The 23,683-nt window shown below is 43.0% G+C and overlaps 1 protein-coding gene across 1 annotated transcript in view; it reads right to left on the bottom strand.

Moving 5' to 3' along the window:
- TUBGCP5 (tubulin, gamma complex associated protein 5) overlaps positions 1-5,581 on the bottom strand; it is a 43,792-nt gene extending 38,211 nt beyond the window's left edge. The window contains exons 1-3 of the mRNA XM_011981495.1: positions 5,308-5,581; positions 2,770-2,823; positions 2,563-2,671 (exon numbers count right to left, since the gene is read on the bottom strand). Of these exons, the coding sequence (XP_011836885.1) occupies positions 2,563-2,671; positions 2,770-2,823; positions 5,308-5,453 (309 nt within the window). The 5' untranslated portion in view covers positions 5,454-5,581. The remainder of the gene's footprint in view (positions 1-2,562; positions 2,672-2,769; positions 2,824-5,307) is intronic.
- Positions 5,582-23,683: the final 18,102 nt, after the last annotated feature.

Consider the following 23,683-nt stretch of genomic DNA (forward strand, 5'->3'; position numbering starts at 1 on the left):
TTCTCAATTTAGAGGACTTAATAAAAAACACATAAAAAAAAAAAAAAAAAAAAAAAAAAAAAAAGAAAAATGTGGATAACAAGAAGAACAGATGAGTATATAAGTGGTGAGATGGAAACTCTAAGAAAGAATCGAAGTGTTCCAAATGAAAAACAAAGTGTCAGAAATGAAGAATGCTTCTGATAGGCTCATCTAGTAGACTGGCATGAGCTTGAAAATATATCAACAAAGGCGGCCGGGGTGACTTACGCCTGTAATCCCAGGTTTTGGAACAAAGGTGGGCAGATCACTTGAGGTCAGGAGTTCGAGACCACCCTGGCCAACATGGCGAAACCTCGTCTCTACTAAAAACACAAAAATTAGCTGGGTGAGGTGGTGTATGCTTGTAATCCCAGCTACTCCGGAGGCTGAGGCAGAAGAATTCCTCGAACCTGGGAGGCTGAGGCTGCAGTGAGCCGAGATTGCACCATTTCACTCCAGCCTGGGCAACAGAGCAAGATTCCGCCTCAAAAAAATAAAAATAAAAAAAAAAGGAAAGAAAAAAAATTAACGAAATTGAAAACAGGAAACAATAATAGCAAAACCAAAAACTGATTCGCTGAAGAAAGTAATAACATTAATGAATCTCTAGACATACTAACCACAATAAAAAGAGAGAATATACACATTACTAAAATCAGAAACTAAAGAGGGATCGTCACTACTGATCCCACGGACATTAAAAGGATAATAAAGAAGCTGGGCGTGGTGGCTCATGCCTGTAATCCCAGCACTTTGGGAGCCCAAGGCAGGTGGACTGCTTGAGGTCAAGAGTTCGGGACCAGCCTGGCCAACATGGTGAAACCCTGTCTCTACTAAAAATACAAAAAAATTAGCTGGGCATGGTGGTGGGACCTGTAATCCCAGCTACTCAGAAGGCTGAAGCAGGAGAATCACTTGAACCTGGGAAGCAGGAGTTGCAATGACTCAAGACTGCGCCACTGCACTCTAAGCCTAGGCAACAGAGTGACACTCGGTCTTAAAAAAAAAAAAAAAAAAGAAAAAGGAAAAACGTGTGAAGTTATCGCTACACTATATAGCAATCCCCAACCTTTTTGGCACCAGGGACCACTTTTGTGGAAGACAGTTTTTCCATGGACTGTTGGGTGGGGGTTGGTTTCAGGATTAAACTGTTCCACCTCAGATCATTAGGCATTAGATTGTCATAAGGAGCATGCAACCTAGATCCTCACATGTGCAGTTTACAATGGGGTTTGCTCTCCTATGAGAATCTAATGCCACCGCTGATCTGACAGGAGGTGGAGCTGAGGCGGTCATGCTCACTCACCCCAGTCACCTCCTGCCGTGCAGCCTAGTTCCTAGCAGGCATGTCGGTACTTGTTCATCATGTGGGGGTTGGAGACCTCTGCTATAACAAACACATCTAAGATGCCACGTAGCAAGAGAAAAGGAAAACCAATCCACCTTGTGTAAGTGGGTGGGGGCTGTGGACAGAGTGGGGATAGTGAAGCAGACAAGACTGCACAGATTTACTGATTCCTTCAACAAACATGCATTGTCCACTGTGCTCTAGGTGTCCGGGAACAAAGAGCCCTATGCCTGTAAAATGTGCATTTTAAAGGGGGAGACAAGAAAGGAACTACAAAGAAGTGAAATATGTAGCATGTGTGGAGACAGTGCTTAATATTAAAAGGGGAAAGGGAAAGACCTATGTAGGCACAAGATGTGCCACAGCAGAGCTAGGGAATGTGGTCCCTCTGTGTTCAGGGAACCCACAGCTGTTTCCATATGCTTGCCATCTTTGGTTTGACCTCTAGGGGGCTAGAGACTGAGCAGATAAGGTCAGCCACACTGGGCTCTGCTTGCTTATGTGACCCACCCCCCAATAAAAATGCTGGTCACCAAGGCTCAGCTGAGTGGCCCTGGGGGGAGTGGAGGGGCAACATTTTGCACATGTTGTCATATACCGTTACTGAGAGAATTAAGTGCATCCCCAGGTGACTCCACTGCAAAGGAACATTTGGACATGCGTGCCTAGCTTCTCCTAGACTTTGCTCTAAGCACCTCTTCCCTCTGATGATTTTAATCTGTATCCTTTCACTGTAATAAACTATTAACAGTGAGGATAACAGCTTTTTTGAGTTCTGTGAATCCTTGGAGCAAAGCATTATGCCAAAAGGTGGTCTTGGGGAATCCCCCAAACAATATGAAAGTATACCAGGCAGCTAGTAAGCATCTCCAGCCAGCCACTGCCAAGTGCTGAGAAACCATTTGACAGTTTTAAGATATCCAAACTATACTACTATTTGTATCACTCTCTGATCTGTCTTTCCATAGTAGAACTGAGGTGCAAAAATGATTAAATAAGAGCAAGCTCTTTCTTTCATCACGAACTGAGGTATATCTGGTTTGATGGCAATATTTAAATAAATTTCCAGGAGATCCTATTAGCCAGTAGATAATACTGAAATAGAATGTTTAAATAGTAACAGAAGCAAATTGACAATAATCACATAGGAAACAGTAAAATACACACTGGAGATCGCATAATTGAAGGCATACCTTTATTTCCTTTATGCTGGGAAGTGGTGCGTTTAGAAATTCCTCAGTTAATCTCTTCCAGCTAGCAGCTTTGCTGAGATCAGAATGAATGATAAATTTTTCATAAATTCTAAAACATAATAAAAACAATGATTATAAAGCTATCTTAAAAAGATCTATAAGAAAATACATGTATTTTAGGATGTGTACATACATACACTGACTTACCCTTCGATTGTTTTTTCTATTTTGTGGCTGTTCACATCCAAGAAACGATGAAATCTAATAAAGACAAAATGCAATTCTTATGCCAACTCTGTCATACAGGTAAGTGAACTCATCTCATGGCCCTCCACATCCCCCATATGCTCTGTACTCAGCTACACACTTCCAGAATGGAGTGTACCTTGTCCTCAGTTACCTCCACCATCAGACAGGCAAATAATCACCGTGTCCGAGACTGTGCAAGCAACCGTTCTCCAGCACACAGGTGCTTCCTGACCCTCCCAACCTTGGCTCTGGCTCCTCTGTCTTCCCATAAGGCCCTGTATCTAAATCCAGCTGAACACATTCTACATCAGGTGGTCCCAATCTTTTTATGCTATAGTGAGGCCCACTGAAGCCTAAGGATCCCTTCTCTGAATAATGTTTTTAAATGCCAAAAACGAAATACAAAGGAATCCAATTATACTGGGGTACAGTTGTCAAATATTTCAAGAAGTTTATGATATGGCAAGAAATGTTATTTATGAAAGTACTAAATAACAAGATTTAGCAGTAGGTACAATAACTACCATTAAAGTAACAGTAAACAACATTTACAAATATCTACAACTCTGATGTGAAAACAGTATGTGACTTCTACTGGCGATAAAGTCACAGGTAGGCTAATACTACTATGGTTTGCTGCCTTCATTTATAATGGAAGGAGATGCTACTTTTCTGTTAGAGATTAGTATAATTTTTTCCTCATCCAAATTAACAAATATCTGAATTATATCTCCAGATCCCAAGGTTAAAAATCCCTTTTATATCTGTCTTTTTTTAAAGACAGAGGCTATATCTTACTCATCTTTGAATTTCTAGGGCCTAGAATTCTAAATGGCCACAATTTTCAACAATGTAAACATGAACTATTCATTTTTCTGATGGTTTAAAGCATCATAAAATTATAGCATAGCCTATGCAACTAATGTATATGTATATAACATAGCCTATGCAAAAATTGTTTCCCATTTTTTAGTATCAAAGCCAGCAATCTGTACGTAAAAGAAAAAAATTACAATACTGAGAAACACATGAATCTAGTCCAGTAAATGGGTGAATGGTACACCACTTTACCTATTATAATTTAGTTCCTGAAACCTGTGAATGGAAACAGTAACCTCTAATGTCTCTCCCACCTCTAAAATGATGACCATCTGCCTACTGTCATTTAGAAATATTAGTAAAAAAAACTTGAATTTCAGCATTTAAGTTTTTTTTTTTTTTTTTTTGAGACGGAGTCTTGCTCTGTCACCCAGGCTGGAGTGCAGTGGCCGGATCTCAGCTCACTGCAAGCTCCGCCTCCCGGGTTCACGCCATTCTCCTGCCTCAGCCTCCCAAGTAGCTGGGACTACAGGCGCCCGCCACCTCGCCCGGCTAGTTTTTTTTGTATTTTTTAGTAGAGACGGGGTTTCACCGTGTTAGCCAGGATGGTCTCGATCTCCTGACCTCGTGATCCGCCTGTCTCGGCCTCCCAAAGTGCTGGGATTACAGGCTTGAGCCACCGCGCCCGGCCCAGCATTTAAGTTTTTGTGTTGTATAACCTATTTCACACATTGTTTATTTTTGTAAGTCACATTTAAGAATTCAGTTTATTACTTCGGAAACTCGGCATGCTTTAAAAGCATATGAAAGCCCCGTATTCCTATTATAAGCCAACTAGACACTTTATGACTATGATCATTAAAGTAACTAAAATTACGGATTTTAAAAAACTATTCATTATTCAAGATTTTTACTGAAATTAAACAAGTAGGATATTAACATTAACATTCTTTTAGTAATTTCATTATGGGTAATGACTATAAAAGTATTGTTTAATTTCCCTCTCCCATAAAGAAAAATAGATCTCACTCCACGTATACATCTAAATTCTGTAAGTCTTTAAAAACTAGTTACAAGAGAAACTGCATTAGAAATTGCATTAGCTGACTAAGCCTGCTACGTTGTCAGGCGCCGTGCAGAGATGCAGCATTCTAGATGGAGTGGAAGCGGAGGAGACAGTCATGACAGGTAAAATCAATGTCATGACACGCGTTTTGTAAAAAGGAGAGCAGGGTGAGAGAGACCTTACACTGGGCTGACCAGGAAGCAGGAGTCAGTGAGAATACAATCTCTTTAATTAAAATAAAATAAAATAAAATAAAAAATTATAGAGATGGAGTTGCTACGTTGCCCTGGCTGGCCTCGAGTCCCGCCTGCGGCCTCCCAGAGCGCTGGGTTGCAGGAGCGCGGCCCCGGTGGCAAGAAACCCGGTTCCACGCTTCCCCCCGTGACGATCAGGACGCGTTCCAGGTAACACACCGTGGGGTGCGCAGAGCACCGCGCCGAGGGCGCTGGCCGGGGGGAGTGGGCGGCGGCAGGGCCTGCGAGGGCTCTCTGAGACCGCGTCCGCGTCAGCCCCATGCCCCGCCCCAGCGCACCCCGACCCCGGGCTGCGCCGGACCCACGCGCGGGGTCCGGGCTGTGTCCCGGGACCCGCTCGCGCGCCGCGCCCCACACCTGAAGTTGGACCAGGCGAAGTTTAGGGCGAGCTGGAAGTTGGGGTCTGCTTCGTCCTGGAGGCCGGCGACACCCCGGACGAGCTCCCGCACGTCGCGCTCCTGCTGCGCGTCCAGCCAGCTCAACGGCGGCCCGTGCCGCGCCATGTTTCACGCGCCTGCAACGCGCTTCTAACGAATTGGTTGCTGTCGCGCGAGAGTTCGAGGTCCCGCGGCAGTTGCCCCCGAAGCTGGCGGACTTCTCGCGAGAGTTCGCCTTCCCGTGCCGGGCAACTAGCAAGCTGGCAGTTATTCTCGCGACAGTTCGAGCTCCTGCTGTAGTGGGTACTGCCTGGAGCTGTCCCATGGTGGCGGCTCGAGTGTGCATATTCTGGTCGCCCGACTGTACATTTTCTACTGTACTCAGAGTTAGTTGGTGTCATCGTGAATTAGATACTTAAGGGTCTCTGGCCAGCCTCGGTGATAGTCAGTGCTTTTGAGAGCAGCCCGTTAGGTGCCCGGTCGGGAAATGCATTGGGACCTGCCTTTCCAGGAACCCTGACCCGCTCAGCTGCTGAACTCTCCCGGCCATGCAGCTGCTCCTTGCAGTGATGGTCCCTGCGGATCTCAGTGCCCCCATCCACACAACACAATCACGCTACGCACATCCGTGCTACACAACCAGCATCAGCGAAGCAGCGGTCCCGACCGGCTAGCAGTCCCGGCTCGCTTTTACTCCGCCTGCTCCTCAGGGGCGGTTGGGGGGACTTCATAACCCCATCTGGCCAGAGGTGCTGGTCGGGGGAGGACTTCATAACTTCATAACCCCACCTGGCCGAAGGTACTGGGAATGGGGACTTCATAACCCCACTTGGCCAGAGCTGCTTGGGGGACATCACAACCACACCTGGCCAGAGGTTCTGGGGGACTTCATAACCACAAATGGCGTGTGCCACCACGCCAGGCTAATTTTTGAATTTTTTAGTAGAGAGGGGGTTTCGCCATGTTGGCCAGGCTGGTCTCAACTCCTGACCTCAAGTGATCCATCCACCTCAGCCTCCCAAAGTGTTGGGATTACAGGCATGAGCCACCGCACCCGGCGGTGTCCTGAAACTTTACTGAATTCATTTATGAGTTCTAACAGTTTTTTGGACGAATCTTTGGGTTTGTTTAAATATAAAGTCACATCATCTACAAACAACGACAGTTTGACTTTCTTTCTAATATGCATGCTTTTTGTTTCTTTCTGTGGTCCAATTGCTCTGGTTAAAACTTTGAGTACTATGTTGAATAAGTGGTGAAAATGAGTATCCTTGTTTTGTTCCAGATCAGAGAAAAGGCTTTCAGTTTTTTTTCCCATTTAGTACAATACTAGCTGTGAGTTTATTTTATAAGACATTTATTGTGTTGAAGTAACGTTCTTTCTATGGACAGTTTGTTCAGGATTTTTCTCATGAGAGGATGTTGAATTTTGTTGAATTTTTTTTAAATTTTTTAATTTTTTTTGAGACGGAGTCTCACTCTGTCGCCCAGGCTGGAGTGCAGTGGCTCCTTGTCGGCTCACTGCAAGCTCCGCCTCCCGGGTTCACGCTGTTCTCCTGCCTCAGCCTCCTGAATAGCTGGGGCTGCAGGCGCCTACCCCACGCCCGGCTAATTTTTTTTTTGTATTGTTAGTAGAGATGGGGTTTCACTGTGTTAGCCATGATAGTCTCCATTTCCTGACCTCGTGATCTGCCCGCCTCGGCCTTCCAAAGTGCTGGGAGTACAGGCGTGAGCTACCACACCCAGCCGAATTTCATTGAATTTTTAAAAGCATCTATTGGAATAATTATATGGCTTTTGTCCTGCATTCTTTTGATGCATTGTATCACGTTTATTGATTTCCATATGCTGAAGCATCTTTGCATCCCTGGGATGCATCCCACTTGATCAAATTGAATGATCTTTTTAATGTGTTCTTGAATTTGGGATGCTAGTATTTCTTTGAGGATTTTTGTCTCTGCATTCGTCAGAAATATTGGCCTGTAGTTTTCTTTTTGGTTTGTTTTGTCTGGTTTTTGTATCAGGAGAATGCTGGACTTGTAGAATGAGTTTAGGAGTATTTCCTTCTTTTAAATTTTTTGGGTAGTTTGAGTAGAATTGGTATTAGTTCTTCTTTAGATGTTTGGCAGAATTCAGCAGTGAAGCCATCAGGTACCCAGCTTTTCTTTGATGGGAGACTTTTCAGCACTGCCCCTATCTCTCTGTATGTTATTGGTGTGTTCATGCTTTCCATTTCTTCATGTTTCAATCCTGGTAGGTTGTATGTGTCTAGGAATCTATCAATGTCCTCTGCCTTTTCCAACTTTTTGGCATATATAATAGTTGCTCATAGAAGTCTCTGAAGATAATTTGAATTTCAGTGATATCAGTTGTAATGTAGTCTCTTTGTCTGATTTATTTGAGTCTTCTCTTTTTTCTTAGTCTGTCAAAAGAGTTTGTCTATTTTGTTTATCTTTCCAAAAACTGACTTTTTGTTTTGTGATCTTTTGTACTTTTTTGTTTCGATTTGATTTCTGCTCTGATCTGCTCTGATGTTTATTATTTATTTTCTTCTCTTAATTTTGGGTTTGATTTGCTATTGCTTTTCTAATTCTTTAAGGTGGTGCATCATTAGGTTGTCTGAAGTCTTTTTACTCTCTCTCTCTCTCTTTTTTTTTTTTGAGACAAGGTCTGGCTCTGTCACTCAGGCTGGAGTGTAGTGGTGTGATCTCAGCTCACTGCAACCTCTGCCTCCCAAGCTCATGCTATCCTCCCACCTCAGCTTCCTGTGTAGTTGGGACTACAGGCATGTGCCACCACACTCAGCTTTTTTTTTTTTTTTTTTGTATTTTTGGTAGAAACAGATTTCATCATGTGGCTCAGGCTGGTCTGCAACTCCTGAGCTCAAGCAATCCACCTGCTTTGGCTTCCCAAAGTGCTGGGATTACAGGCATGAGCCACTGTGCCTAGCCTTTACTCTTCTAACGTAGGCATTTATTAGTATAAGCTTCCCTCTTAGTACTGCTTTTGATATATTTGATAGGTTTTGGTATGTTGTATTTCAATTTTTTAAAGTTTCAAGAAACTTTAAAATTTCTGTCTTAGTCACTGCATTCAGCAATGGTATTCAGGAGCATGTTATTTAATTTCTATGTATTTGAATAGTTTCCCAAATTTCTCTTGTTGTTCATTTCTAGTTTTATTCTATTGTGGTCACAGAAGACGACTGATATAATTTTGATTTTTTCAAATTTTCTTAGACTTGTTTTGTGGCCTAAGGTATAGTCTGTTCTGGAGAATGTTCCATGTGCCAATAAGAAGAATGTGTATTCTGCAGCTGTTAGATAAAATGTTCTGTAAATATCTGTTAGATCCATTTGGTCTGTAGCGCAGATTAAGTCAGATGTTTCTATGTTGATTTTCTGCCTGGAAGTTCTGTCCAATGCTGAAAGTAGGTTGCTGAAGTCTCCAGCTATTATGGTATTGAGGACTATCTCTCTCTTTAGCTGTAATACTATTTGCTCTATATATCCGGCTGCTCCAGTTTTGGGCATATATATATTTACCATTGTTATATCCTCTTGCTGAGTTAACCACTTTGTCCTCATATAGTAACCTTGTCTTTTTTCACTGTTTTGTCTTGAAAGGTCATATAATAACCTCTTTGTTTTTTTTCACTGTTTTGTCTCTTTAGCTATAATAATATTTGCTTTATATATCTGGCTGCTCCAGTGTTGGGTGCGTATGTATTTCCCATTGGTATATCCTCTTGCTGAGTTAACCACTTCATCTTCATGTAATAACCTTCTTTGTCTTTTTTTTATTGGTTTGTCTTTAAATGTCTTAGAAACTTTATCTGATATAAATATAGTGACTCCTGCTTTTTTGTTTCCATTTGCATGGAATATCTATTTTCATCCCTTCCTTTTCAGTCTGTGTGTATCTTTATAGGTGAAGTGAGTTTCTTTCCTTTTTTTTTTATTGACAGAGTTTATTTCTTGTTGCCCAGGCTGGAGTGCAATGACACGGTCTTAGCTCCCTGCAACCTCCGCCTCCTGGGTTCAAGTGATTCTCCTGCCTCAGTCTCCCAAGTAGCTGGGATTACAGGCACCTGCCACCACACATGGCTAATTTTTTTGTATTTTTAGTAGAGACGGGGTTTCACCATATTGGCCAGGGTGGTCTCAAAACTCCTGAACTCAGGTGATCCGCCCGCCTCAGCCTCCCACAGTGCTGAAATTACAGACGTGAGCCACTGTGCCCGGCTGAAATGAGTTTCTTACAGGCAGCATATAGTGAGTCTTGTTTTTAAAATACATTCAGCCACTCTATGTCTTTTTATTGGAGAATATAGCCTATTTATATTCAATGTTATTATTGATAGGTTACTAATGCCATTTTGTTACTTGTTTTCTGGTTGTTTTATTAGTCCTTCCTTTCTCCCGGTCTTCCTTTGTGTAGAAATGATATTCTTTGGTAGCATATTTTTATTTCTTGCTTTTTAATTTTTGTGTATCTATTACAGGTTTTTCCTTGGTGATTACCATGAGGTTTGCAGAAAACATAATCAATTCTTTTAAACTGATGACAACTCAACTCTGATCACATAGAAAAGAAAAAAGAAAGAAAAATTAACTTTGTCACTACTGCTTTTTGACTTTTTGTTGTTTCTATTTTTATATTTTTTGCATCTTCAAAATTGTTTTACTTATGATTATTTTTGATGGGTTTGTTTTTTAGTCTTCACACTAAAGATATGAGTGATTTTTTTTCCCCTGAGACAGAGTCTCGCTCTGTCACCCAGGTTGAAGTACAGTGGTGTGATCTTGGCTCACTGCAACCTCCACCTCCAGGATTCAAGTGATCTTGTGCCTCACCCACCTGAGTAGCTGGGATTACAGGCATGCACCACCATACCCAGCTAACATTTGTATTTTTAGTAAAGATGGGGTTTTACCATGTTGGCCAGCTGGTCTTGAACTCCTGAACTCAAGTGATTCACCCACCTCAGCCTCCCAAGGTGACATGAGTGATTTATACTCTACAATTACAATATTAGAGTATTAGGTGTACTTACTTTCAGCAGCAGGTTTTATACTTTCTGATGATCTCTTGTTGCATATTAGCATCCTTTACTTTCAGAATGAAGAAGTACCTTTAGCATTTCTTGTAAAATGAATCTAGCACTGATGAATTTCCTTAGCTTTTGTTTGTCTGGAAAAGCTTTTATTTCTCCTTGGTATTTGAAGGATAACTTTGTTGGATACAGTGTTTTATGTTAGAAGTTGTTCCACTCCGGACTTTGTATATGTCATTCCACTCTCCTGGCTTGTATGATTTCCACTGAGCAGTCTACAACCAGATACACTGGAGCTTCTTTATATGTTATTTGCTCCTTTCTGTTACTGTTTTTAGGATCCTTTCTTTGTCCTTGACCTTTGAGAGTTTGATTATTATATGCCTTGAGGGAGTCTTATTTAGCTTGAATCTTTTTGGTGTGTGCTTTTTTTAAAAAAAAATTTTTTTTAACCTTCTTCTATGTGGATATTACTATATTTTTCTAGGTTTGAAAAGTTACATGTTATTTGCCTGAATAAACCTTCTACCCAAATCTCTTTCTCCATCCTCTTTAAGGTTAGTAACTCTTATATTTGCCTTTTTAATGCTGTTTTCTAGATAGCCTTAAAAGGGCAAATATAAGAGTAGGCATACTTCATTCTTTTATTTTCTGCTCTGTGTATTTTCAAATAGCCTATCTTTGAGCTCACTAATTTATTCTTTTGCTTGATCAATTCTGGAGGCATTCTGATGCATTTTTCAGTTTGTTAATTGAATTTTTAGTCTCTGGGATCATACCACTGCACTCCAGCCTGGGTGACAGAGACTCTGTCTCAAAAAAAAAAAAAACCAAAACAAAACAAAAACAAACAACAGCTGGGTGCAGTGGCGCATGCCTATAATCCCAGCACTTTAGGAGGCTGAGGCGGATGGATCATGAGGTCAGGAGATCGAGACCATCCTGACTAACATGGTGAAACCTCGTCTCTACTAAAAAAATACAAAAAATTAGCCAGGTGTGGTGGCGGGCGCCTGTAGTCCCAGCTACTCGGGAAGCAGAGGTAGGAGAATGGCATGAACCTGGGAGGTGGAGCTTGCAGTGAGCCAAGATCATGCCACTGCACTCCAGCCTGGGCGACAGAGTGGAACTCTGTATCAAAAACAAAACAAAACAAAAAAAACAAAACTTGTCTCTGGAATTTATTTGTTTGATTTTTTTTAAAAATTATTTTCATCTCTCTATTTTTTTGATAGAATTCTGAGTTTCTTCTTTGTGTTGTCTTGAAATTCATTGAGCTTCCTCAAGACAGTTATTTGAATTCCTCATCTGAGGAATTCTTCATGCCTCACATATTTCCATTACTCCAGGCTCAGTCACTGTGCTTTCTTAAGTCCGTTTGGTGAGGTTGTGTTTGCCTGGATGTTCTTGATACTTGTGGTTGTTTGGGCATTGAAGAGTTATTTATTCCAGTCTTTCAGTCTGGCCCTTATTTGTACTTGTTCTTTGAGAGGGATTTCCCAGAATACAAAGAGAATTGTGCATATCCTAAGCCTCAGGTGACTACAACTGTTCCATTACTAGGGGGTACCCTAAGCCCGTGTATGCTGTGACTCTTGCAGACTACTAGATATATGGCCTTAGGGGACTTAGAGAAGACAAGGCAGAATTCCCTGGGTAAATTTCTTGCTCTCTTCACTCTTTCCCTTCCCACTCCCAGCAGGAGTCTCCCTGCTCTGCATTGGTGGAGGGATGACACAGGCATTCCCATGGCTGCCACAGTGGACCTGCACTAGGTTTACCTGTAGCTCATTGCTTTCCAGACCAGCACAACACCATAGTTCACCCAAGACCTGTGGCTGCTACTGCCTATCTGCTACTACTGTTTGTTCAAGTCCTCAGGCCACTTTAGTTTGCAGGTGGTGGATCCTTCCAGGACTCAGTTCATCACACCAAGGCAGGAAATTCCCTTCTGGCTAGGGGTGAATCTAAAAATGCCATCTAAGAGCAAAGGCTTGGAATTGAAATTGTGAGATTCAGGATTCTACCTGAAGGTTTATTTTACTGTGGCTGAGCTGGTACCTGTAAGACTTAAAGAGGAAAGAAACACAAAACATGGCTGGCAGTTAAAGACAGGTTTACTTCAGATAAAACCGGAGAGGGGCTTGTGGCCGATTTCAGTCAGGAGCACTTTCTCTTACAGACTAAGAGTATATATTGATTTTAGGGTAAGGGGGCTTATGACAAGCTTGGAATGTTTCTGTGTGAGGGAGAAGTTTTATGGCAGGGTTGGAACTTCTCTGGGAGGAGGGGAGGTTATCTTGGGGCAGACATCTTTCCAGTCAGAGCGGGGTTATCTCGAGGCTGGCATCTTCCTGGCAGAGAGGGGTTATCTTGGGGCTAGCATGTCTCTGGGCGGGGAGGAGTTTGGAATGTTTCTGGTTGGAGATGTTATTTGTGGTTTACGGCCATGCTGACCTTAGCTATTAGGCTGATGCCCTTTGGATTGAGGCAGTTTTTTACTAAGGTGAACTTTAGAATGAGGAGCTTGTCCAAGATGGCAATGTTCCTGCTCTGTCAGTACCACTTGGAAGACATAGTCGTCTTTACTTTTCCCTCTCCTTCCCCCAAGATGAAGGAGTCTCTCCATGACAAATTACCTGCAGTTGGGCAAGGGGTTATGCAAGCATTCCCATGGCTGCTGTAGCTGGTGTTATGCTGGGTCACACCACAAATTCACAGCCTCTGAAACAAGTGCAGCACCTCTGCTTGCTCAAGGATGCAGTCACTATGGGCTGGCAGCCACTCAAATTTACTCAGTACCCAGGCCATTTTAGCTAGGCTGTGGTGAAGCAAGCTGGGATTTAGGTTCCTCCTGTTGGACTGGAGGATTCCCCTCTGGCCTGGGGCTGGTTTAAATATTCCTTCTGTGGGCACCAGGGGTTTCTGTCCAGTGGTGTGCTCCATTGCGACAGAAAAGCACTGATTTCCAATGTGAAGTTCCATACTCATTTCACTCTCTCTCCCACAAACACAGGGATCATTTCTCCATGCTGTGATGCCTGGGGTTGTTGTTGGTGGTAGTGGTGTAGGCAATGTAACATTTTCCCTCCTACCCTCTTCAACATGCCTTTATGTTATATTATGTTAAAACCAGGTACTGTTGTCAGTCATTTAAGTTTTTGATTCTTATGAAGGTGCTTTCTTGGGTAGATAGTTGTTGAATTTAGTGTCCCTGTTGGGGAGACAGTGACTGGAGGGTTCCATTTACCACTTGTTTCCACCTCCCTCCTCTAAGCAAGCTTCTTCAGAAATGCATTATTTGCTGTTTTCTTTCAGAAAATGGAACTTTTTAACAGAGAACTCTAATATAATGTTGATAAGTTAACATTGTTAAACATTGTTCAATAGCAACACTGTCTTTTGTTCATAAGAACTTGTTATGCCAACTTTACATATACTTGTTTAAAAGGTAAATGTAAGCAAGCTTCTTTAGAGATGGATTATGTGGTATATTCTTTCAGAAATTGGAATTGTTTAACAAATAAAGAATTCTGTAATCTAGTGTGGAGAACATGCTATTGAATGATAGTTCTTACCTTTGTTTATAAGGGCTTATGATGACGGGTTTACATAAACACAGTTAAGAGGTAAATCTTCACAAGCTTCTTTAGAGAAGCATTTTGTGTTGTTTTCTTTCAGAAATTGGAACTGTTTAATAAATACACAACTCTAACCTAGTGTTGAGAATATGCTATTGAATGATATTTCTAGTATTTGTTCCTTAAATCTTATAATGAAATGATTACATACGCTTGTTTGAGAGGCAAATCTAAGCAGCCTTCTTCAGAGTTGCTCATTTGCAGTTTTCTTTCAGAGAATGAAAGTGCTTAATTGGTAAGAAAAACAAAAACAAAAACAAAAAACTCTATAATCTAGTGTTAACAACATGCTGTTGAGTGACATATCACACCTTTGTTTCTGAAATTATTGTAAGGTATTTACATATACTCATTGAAAATGTAAATCTAAGCAAGCTGCTTAAGAGATGCATCGTATGGCATTTTCTATCAGAGAATGGAATTGCTTAACACATAAAGACTATGTAGTTTAGTGTTGAAACATATTATTGAATAATATTTCTCATTTTAGTTGCTACAGGATTATTAAGTGGTGTTTATGAAACATATTATTGAATAATATTTCTCATTTTAGTTGCTACAGGATTATTAAGTGGTGTTTATGTATACATGTTTAAACGGTAAGCTAAGCAAACCTCATCAGAGATGTACTGTGCCCTGTTTTGTTTTAGAGAATGGATTTGGGATTACATAGAAAACTCTGAAATGTAGTCTCAACAACATGGTCTTGAATGATATTATCATTATTCTGAAAATGCTATTATGAGGTGTTTACACATGTGCATTTAAAAGCTAAATCTAAGGAAGCTTCTTCAAAGATGCGTAATTTGTTTTTTTCCCCCAGAGAATAAAAGTATTTATTACACAGAGAACTTGGAATCTAGTGTTGACAACATGCTATTGTATGGTGTTCGTGATCTTTACTCCACAGAAGTTACTGGGAGGTGTTTACATATACTTGTTTAAAGGTAAATATAAATGAGTTTCTCCAAAAATGCATTATGTTGCTTTTGTTCAGATAATTAAATTGGTTAACATAAAAAAACCCTTTTTTTTTTTGAGATGGAGTCTCATTCTGTCACCCAGGCTGGAGTGCAATGGCAGGATCTCAGCTCACTACAACCTCTGCCCCCTGGGTTCAAGCAATTCTCTTGCCTCAGCCACCTGAGTAGCTGGGATTATAGGCACGCACCACCATGCCCAGCTAATTTTTGTATTTTTAATAGAGATAGGGTTTCATCATGTTGGCCAAGCTGGTCTCGAACTCCTGACCTCAAGGGATCTGTGCACTTCGGCCTCCCAAAGTGCTGGGATTACAGCCACTGCGCCCCGCCAAAAAACTCTTAAATATAATGTTGATAACATGGTATTGAATGATTTTTGTTATTTTTGTTCCAGATGAGTTATTACAAATTTATATATACATGTTTAAAAAGTAAATCTAAGTAAACTTCTTTAAGGATGCATTACATGCTAGTTTTTTTTTCAGAATATGAAAGTATTATTACATAGAGAACTCTGTAATGTAGTGTTGGCAACATTCTATTGAAAGATATTTCTTACACTGAAATACTTTTCCTGAGGGCTTATAATGAGGTGTTAACATACACACATTTACAAGGTAACCATAAGTGAGCTTTGGCAGAAAGGCACCATGGGCTGATTTCTTTCAGGAAATGAACTATTTATCACAAAGAGATATCTGAAATTTAGTGGTTTTTCTTTTCTTTTTTTTTTTTTGAAGCAAAGTCTTACTCTGTCAACCAGACTGAAGTACAGTGGCACTATCTTGGCTTACTGTAGCCCCTGCCTCCCAGGCTCAAGCAATCCTCCCAGCTCAGTCTCCCATGTCGCTGGGATCATAGACATGTACTACCACATTGGGCTAATGTTTTTATGTTTTATTTTTTATTTTTAGTAGAGTTGAGGTCTTGCTACATTGCCCAGGCTAGTCTTGAACTCCTGGGCTCAAGTGATCCATCTTCCTCGGTCTCCCAAAGAGCTGGGATTATAGGCCTGAGCCACCGTGCCTGGCCTGAAATTTAGTTTTGATAACATGCTGCTAAATAATATTTCTTATTTGTTCCCAAGGAGTTATTATGAGGTGTTTACATATAAAGACTTAAAATATAAATATAAGTAAGCTTCTTCAGAGATGTCTCACGTGCGGTTTTGTTTCAGAGAATGAAATTGTTTATAACATAAAAAATTTAAAAGTCTCTTTTTGACAACATGCTAATGAATGATTTTTCTTTTTTACATTTGTTTCTAAGGATTTATTATGAGGTATTACAAAACGTGTTTGAAAGGTAAGTCTGGCTGGACATGGTGGCTCATGTGGCCTGCTTGAGCCCGGGAGTTCAAAACTAGCCTGGACAACATGGCAAAATCCCACCTCTACAAAAAATACAAAAAAATTATCCAGGCATGGTGGCATGTGCCTATAATTCCAGCTATTCAGGAGGCTGAGGTGAGACGATCACCTGAGCCCAGGAGGTTGAGGCTGCAGTGAGCCATGATTGTACCATTACAGTAAAGCCTGGGTGACACAGCGAGACTGTCTCAAAAAAAAAAAAAAAAAAAGATAAAACATAAAAGATAAGTCCAAGCACGATTCTTAACAGATGCATCATGTGCTGTTTTCATTCAGAGAACAGAAAGGCTTAATGGCAACAACTCTGTAATCTACTGTTGATAACATGCTATTGAATAACATTTTTTTTTACATTTTTCCTAAGGAATTAAAATGAGGTGTTAAAATATACACATTTAAAAGGTAAATCTAGGCCAGGAGTGATGGCTCACACCTGCAATACCAGCACTTTAGGAGGCTGAGGGGGACAGATAACTTGAGCTGAGGAGTTCGAGACCAGCCCAGGCAACAGGGTGAAACCCCATCTCTACTGAAAAATACAAAGATTAGCTGGGTGTGGTGGTGTGTGCCTGTGGTCCCAACTATTTTGGGGATGAGCTGGAAGGATTGCTTGAGTCCAGGAGGCAAAAGTTGCAGTGAGCTGAGATGGCGCCATTGCACTCCAGCCTGGGTGACAGAGTGAGACCCTAGTCTCAAAAAACAAACAAAAAACAAAAACAAAACAAAAATAGGTAAATCTAAGCAAGCTTTGGCAAAGTACGTCATGTGCTGTTTTCTTTCAGAGAAAGAGAGTGTTTAGCCCTTAAAGAACTCTGTGATCTACTGTTGATTAACATGCTATTGAATAATAATTCTTACATTTGTTCCTATGGCTTATTATAAAGTATCTACATACAAATATTTAAAAGTTAAAATTGAAGCAAATTTCTGTAGAGATGCATCATATGCTTTTTGTTTGTTTGTTTCAGAGAACGGAATTATTTATTATTTCAGAGAACTCTGAAATTTAGTGTTGACAACATGCTCTTGAATGATATTTCTTCTTCTTATTGTTCCAAAGAGGTTATTATGAGGTATTTACCTAAGCATATTTAAAAGGTAAATTTAGGCCAGGCACTGTGGCTCATGCCAGTAATCACAGCACTTTGGAAGGCCAAGGTGGGTGGATCACTTGAGGCAAAGAGTTCGAGACCAGCCTGGCCAACATAGTAAAACCCTTTCTCTACTAAAAATACACAAATTAGCTGGGTGTGGTGGTGCATACCTGTAGTCCCAGCTACTCTGGAGGGTGAGGAAGGAGAATTGCTTGAACCCAGGAAGTGGAGGTTGCAGTGAGCTGAGATTGCATCACTGCAGTCCGGCCTGGGCAACTGAGTGAGACTCGTCTCAAAAAAAAAAAAAGGGAAATCTAAACAACTTTTTTCAGAGGTTCATCATGTGCTCATTACTTTCAGAGAATGGAAATGGTTAATACGTAGAGCACTCTGTAATCCAGTGTTGACAACATGCTATTGGAATGAAATTTCTCAGATTTGTTCTTAATTTCTTTTTGTGTATTTTCTATCTGAGTCTGTTTTTGTTTTGCTCTAAAGGAATACCTGAGGCTGGGTAATTAATAAAGAAAAGAGGTTTATTTAGCTTACAGTTGTGCAGCTTGTCTGAGAAGCAAGTCCCCTGCATCTGCATCTGGTGAGTGTCCCGGGGGCTTTCACCCCGGTGGAAGGTGAAGGGGTGCCGTGTGTGCAGAATCACAGATGAGACAGCAGAAGCAAGAGAGCAAGGAGGGGAGTTCCAGGCTCTTTTAAACATTCAGTTATCACAGGAATTAAGAGAGAGAATTCATTCATTACAGAGAGGATGGCATCAACCATTCATGCGGGGTTTCTCCTCATGACACAAATACCTCCTATTAGGTCCTTCCTCCACACTGGGTACAAATTTTAACATGATATTTGGATATTTGGAGGGAACAAATATCCAAACTTTATCATTTTACCTCAGGCCCCCCAAATAATATGTACTTCTCACATTGCAAAATATAATCACCCTTTCCTAATAGTCCCCAAAGGCTTGTTCCAATCATCAACTCGTAAGTCCAAAGTCTAAAGTCTCATTTGAGACTCAAGGCAAAGTTTTTACACCTGTAAGCCTGTACAACTAAAAACAAGTTATTTGCTTTTAAGATAGAATGGTGAGACAGATACTGGGTAAGCATTCTTATTTCAAAAGTGAGAAATTGGCCAAAAGAAAGGGTTATTGCAAGACTGAAATTGGCCATGCAAGACTGAAACCTATTAGCGAAGGCATGAAACCTTTAAGCTCCAAAATACTATTTGGGTCCATGTACTGTATCCTGGGCACCATGGGGCAAGAGGTGGCTCCTCCAAGGCCCTGGACATTCCCACCCCCATGGCTCTGCTGGGCGCAGCCCACCTGGCTACTCGCACAGGTTGGAGCTCAATGACTTTTCCAGGCTGAGGGTGGACACTGCTGGTGGCTCTCCTGTTCCTGGGTCTGGAAGGTGGCAGCCCTGTTCCCACAGCTCCGTTAGGCATTGCCCTACTATAGGCGTTTTTTTTGTTTGTTTGTTTGTTTGTTTTTGTGGGGCCCTCAACCCCACTATTCCACTCAGAATTGCCTGAGTTGAGTCTCTCTTTGGGGGTTCTGCCCTTGTAGCAGCCTTCTGCTTGGGCGCCTGGATCCCTGGCACATCCTCTGACAGCTGGGTGACCTGAAGCTTCCAAGGCTCCACCACACTTGCATTTTGCAGACTTAACACATGTGGAAGCTGCCGAGGCTTCTGACTTCACCCTGTGGAGCAGCAGCCCAAGCTGTACTTGAGGCTATTTGGGCTGTGGCTAGAGCCAGAGTGGCTTGGATATGGGAGCAGCACTCCAAAGTGGCACAAAGCTGTGGCACCTGGGGCCTGGTACCCAAAAACATACTGTCCCCCTAGACCTCTGGGCCTGTGATGAGAGGGGTGTCCTTGAAGATTCTAAAATGCCTCTAGGGCTTTCCTCCATGGTCTTGACTATTAGCCCCTGGCTCCCTTTTGTCTCTGCCTATGTCTCTAGCAACAGCTTGCTCCACGGCCCCCTTGAATTCCTTGTCTGAAAATGCTCTTTCCTTTTCTACCACATAGCAAGGCTGGAAAATTTCCAAATTTTAATGGTTTATTTCCCTTTTATTTATAAATTCCACCTTTAAGTCATTCTCTTACTTCCTTTTTTTTGTTTTGTTTTGTTTTTTTTTGAGATGGAGTCTCACTGTGTTGCGCAGGCTGGAGTGCAGTGGCACAATCTCGGCTCACTGCAAGCTCCACCTCCTGGGTTCACACCATTCTCCTGCCTCATCCTCCGAAGTAGCTGGGACTACAGGTGCCCACCACCACGCCACGCTAATTTTTTTGTAGTTTTTAGTGGAGATGAGGTTTCACCGCGTTAGCCGGGATGGTCTTGATCTTCTGACCTTGTGATCTGCCCGCCTCGGCCTCCCAAAGTGCTGGGATTACAGGCGTGAGCCACTGTGCCCGGCTATTCTCTTACTTCCAAATCTGGTCATAGACTGTTAAAAAGCAGCCATGCTGACCAGGCTCATTGAACCTAGGAGGTGGAGGTTGCAGTGAGCTGAGATGGTGCCACTGCATTCCAGCCCTGGTGATAGAGTGAGACTCTGTCTCAACAAACCCCCCCAAAACAAAACAAAACAAAAAACAAAAAAACCCAGCCATGACACTTCTTGAACACTTTGCTGCTTAAGAATTTATTCTGACAGATACCCTAGGTCATCATTCTTGTTTGTCCTTCCATGAATCCTTGGGGTGTGGACACAATGCAGCCATGTTCTTTGCTACGGTCACAAGTGTGACCTTTGCTCCATTTCCCAGTAAATTCCTCGTTTCCATCTGAGACCTCATCAGACTGGACTTCACTGTCCATATCATTATGAGCATTTTGGTCACAACCATTCAACCAGTCTCTAGGAAGTTCCAAACTTTCCCTCATCTTCCTCTCTTCTTCTGTGCCCTCCACACTCTCCCAGCCGCTGCCCATTACCCAGTTCCAGAGCTGCCTCCACATTTTCAGGTATCTTTATAGCAATGCTTTACTTTGTCAATTTTCTGTATTAGTCCATTCATGCATTGCTATAAAGAAGTGCCTGAGACTGGGTAATTTATGAAGAAAAGAGGTTTAACTGGCTCACAGTTCCACAGGCTGTACAGGAAGCATGGTGCTGGCATCTGCTTGGCTTCTGGGAAGGCCTCAGGAAGCTTCCATTCATGGTGGAAGGCAAAGGGAGAGCATGTACTTCATGTGGCCGGAGTAGGAGCAAGAGCGAGTGAGGGGAGCGGTGCTATACACTTTTAACCAGATTTTATGAGAACTCACTTACTCTTGCGAGCACAGTACCCAGATAGATGGTGCTAAACCATTCACGAGAAACTGCTCCTGTGATCAAATCACCTTCCCATCAGGACCCACCTCCAACGTGAGGAATTATGATTCAATGTGAGATTCAGGGACACGATCCAAACCATATCAGGCTCTGTGATTCTTTCTTTCGCTTGGCCTATTCTGCTGCTAATGCTTTTGATTGTATTATAAAATTCTTGAGGAGGAGCCAAGATGGCTGAGTAGATGCAGCCAGGAGGAATCTTCTCCCACAAAGATACTGGGACGCTGAGAGAGACTGGCACACTCTGAGCAGCTCTTCAGAACAAAAGTGTTGAGAGTGGACAGAGGGAGGACACAGATGCTGGACTGAAGGGGGAGGAAGCTGGGAACCCTACACGGGGTTTCTGAGCACCAGGACTTGTTCCTTGCTCCTAGCACCTCCTGAGGAAGGAGTAAACTGAACAGGTGAGGAGTGGCCAACTCTCAGCATGAACTTCCACAATCCTAGCTGCAGGAAACCCCACAACCCTCACAGATACTTGAGCTGACAGGAAGAGCTACCTAGAGAGGTAGTAGGGGCAGGACTCCAGCCTGTGCAGCGCCCAGAGGGTTTGGCGTGGGAATGGCTACAGTGGAGCGTGGCCAGTGACATCCGTCCCCCAAGGTTCGCCATGCTCCTCTAGGAGATTTTAGCCTTAGCGTGACTGTTGGACCTGGACAGGGCAGGATGGTCTTGCCCTTGGTCTTGCTCAGTCTGATATGAGTGCCCCCCTTGTCTGCTGGCCTCTCCTGAGGTCCCAGCCTGCCCATGCCTGCTTGCAGCACAGCCTTGGATGCCCAATCAGGGTGCTTCCCAGGGACCCTCATCACAGCTCCCTTGCTGGTGGACTGCACCAGCAAGCTCGAGCAGACTGGCCTCTGCCGATGCACACCAGTGTACCCACGGCCTCTTCCCCCACTGCTTTGCCAGTACACTCGCATGGGCAGATCTTGCCTACCATGCTGGTGCACGTGTGTGCAGGTATCACACCGTGCCACTGCGACTGGCATGAGGGCACCCTGCTGCCCTCCACCTCTGCTGATGTGTGGTCACTCTGCCATGTCACCACTGCCAGTAGGAACACGTACACAGACACTAACAACCCTGCCCCTGCCACACCACTGCAATCACCAGTGCAAACGCATGCACGGACACTGGCAACTCTGCCCCCATCATGCCACTGCTGTTGCTGGTATGGATGCACACGTGGACACCAGCAACCCTGCCCCCACAAGTTCCCCATCCCTGCCATGCCACTGCCAGTGTGAGAGCATGTACAGGAATGCTGCTGCCCTGCGCTCCCCAGCGCCCCCCCCAGCCGATGTGCATGCACCCCACTGTGCTGCTGCAGCTGCTGGCTGCATGAGTGAGCACAAATCCCACTGCCATTGCCCCAGTGAAACACTTTGGCTGACAACCCCCGTTGGAATGTTGGGGGTCAGTGGACAAGAAACACCTTGGTTCCTGTAGTGCAGCAAATTCCTAAATCAGGGGGCCAGAAAAGAAAGCTGGGAGCCCACAACCAGTCCCCCAGAGTTAGAGCAGGTAGCCTGGGAGTGCTGAGCTGAGCCTCGGCCCCCCTAAAATGATCCAGAAACAAAATCAATCCACTGAACCCACGTTACACCACAATCAAACCCCCAAGGGCATCAAATATACAAGCAAAAAAACCCATCCAAAGGAAAGTAACTTCAAAGATTAAAGGAACATCAGCCCACACATAAGAGAATGATTCAGCGTTAAACCTATGGTAATTCAAAAAACCCGAGTGTCTTCTCACCTCCAAATGACTGCACTAGTTCCCAGCAATGTTCTTAACCAAGCTGAAATGGCTGAAATGACAGACCCAGAGTTCAGAATATGGATAGGAATGAGGATTATCGAGATTCAAGAGAAAGTTGAAACCCAACCCAAGGAATTTAAGGAATACAATAAAATGATACAGGAACCGAAAGATGAAATGGTCATTTTAAGAAGGAACCCAAATTGATCTGATGTAGCTAAAAAATTTATTTCAAGAATTTCTAAATACAATCACAATTATTATTAGTAGTAGTATTAGTGATGTAGCAGGACGAGCCGCAGACAAAACTCCTCAGACACCGAGTTACAGAAGGAAGAAGGGGTTTATTCGGCCGGGTGACTTCAGTCTCAAGAGCCGAGCTCCCCGAATGAGCAATTCCTGTCCCTTTTAAGGGCTCACAACTCTAAGCGGGTGCGTGTGAGAGGGTCATGACTGATTGAGCAAGCAGGGGGTACGTGACTGGGGGCTGCATGCACCGGTAATTAGATCGGAACAAAACGAGATAGGGATTTTCACAGTGCATGTCTATACAGTGTCTGTAATCTATAGATAACAGAACCAGGTAGGTCAGGGGTTGATCTTTAACTACCAGGCCCAGGGTGCAGCGCTGGGCTGTCTGCCTGTGGATTTCATTTCTGCCTTTTAGTTTTTACATCTTCTTTCTTTGGAGGCAGAAATTGGGCATAAGACAATATGAGGGGTGGTCTCCTCCCTTAGTAAGACGAAGCTCTGCTATCCAGGCTGGAGTGCAGTTGTGCGATCTCAGCTCACTACAACCTCTGCCTCTCGGGTTCAAGTGATTCCCCTGCCTCAGCCTCCTGAGTAGCTGGGATTACAGGTGCACACCACCACACCTGGCTAATTTTTGTATTTTTAGTAGAGATGAGGCTTCACCATGTTGGCCAGGCTGGTCTCAAACTCCCGACGTCAGGTGGTCCACCTGCCTTGACCTCTCAAAGTGCTGGGGTTACAGGCATGATTGGCCTGGTGTGGTGGCTCACACTTTTGATCCCAGGACTTTGGATGGCTGAGCGTGAAGGATCGCTTGAGCCTAGGAGTTCCAGACCA

Source organism: Mandrillus leucophaeus, unplaced genomic scaffold (genome assembly GCF_000951045.1).
Source record: "Mandrillus leucophaeus isolate KB7577 unplaced genomic scaffold, Mleu.le_1.0 Scaffold227, whole genome shotgun sequence".
In the NCBI taxonomy this organism is placed as follows: domain Eukaryota; kingdom Metazoa; phylum Chordata; class Mammalia; order Primates; family Cercopithecidae; genus Mandrillus; species Mandrillus leucophaeus.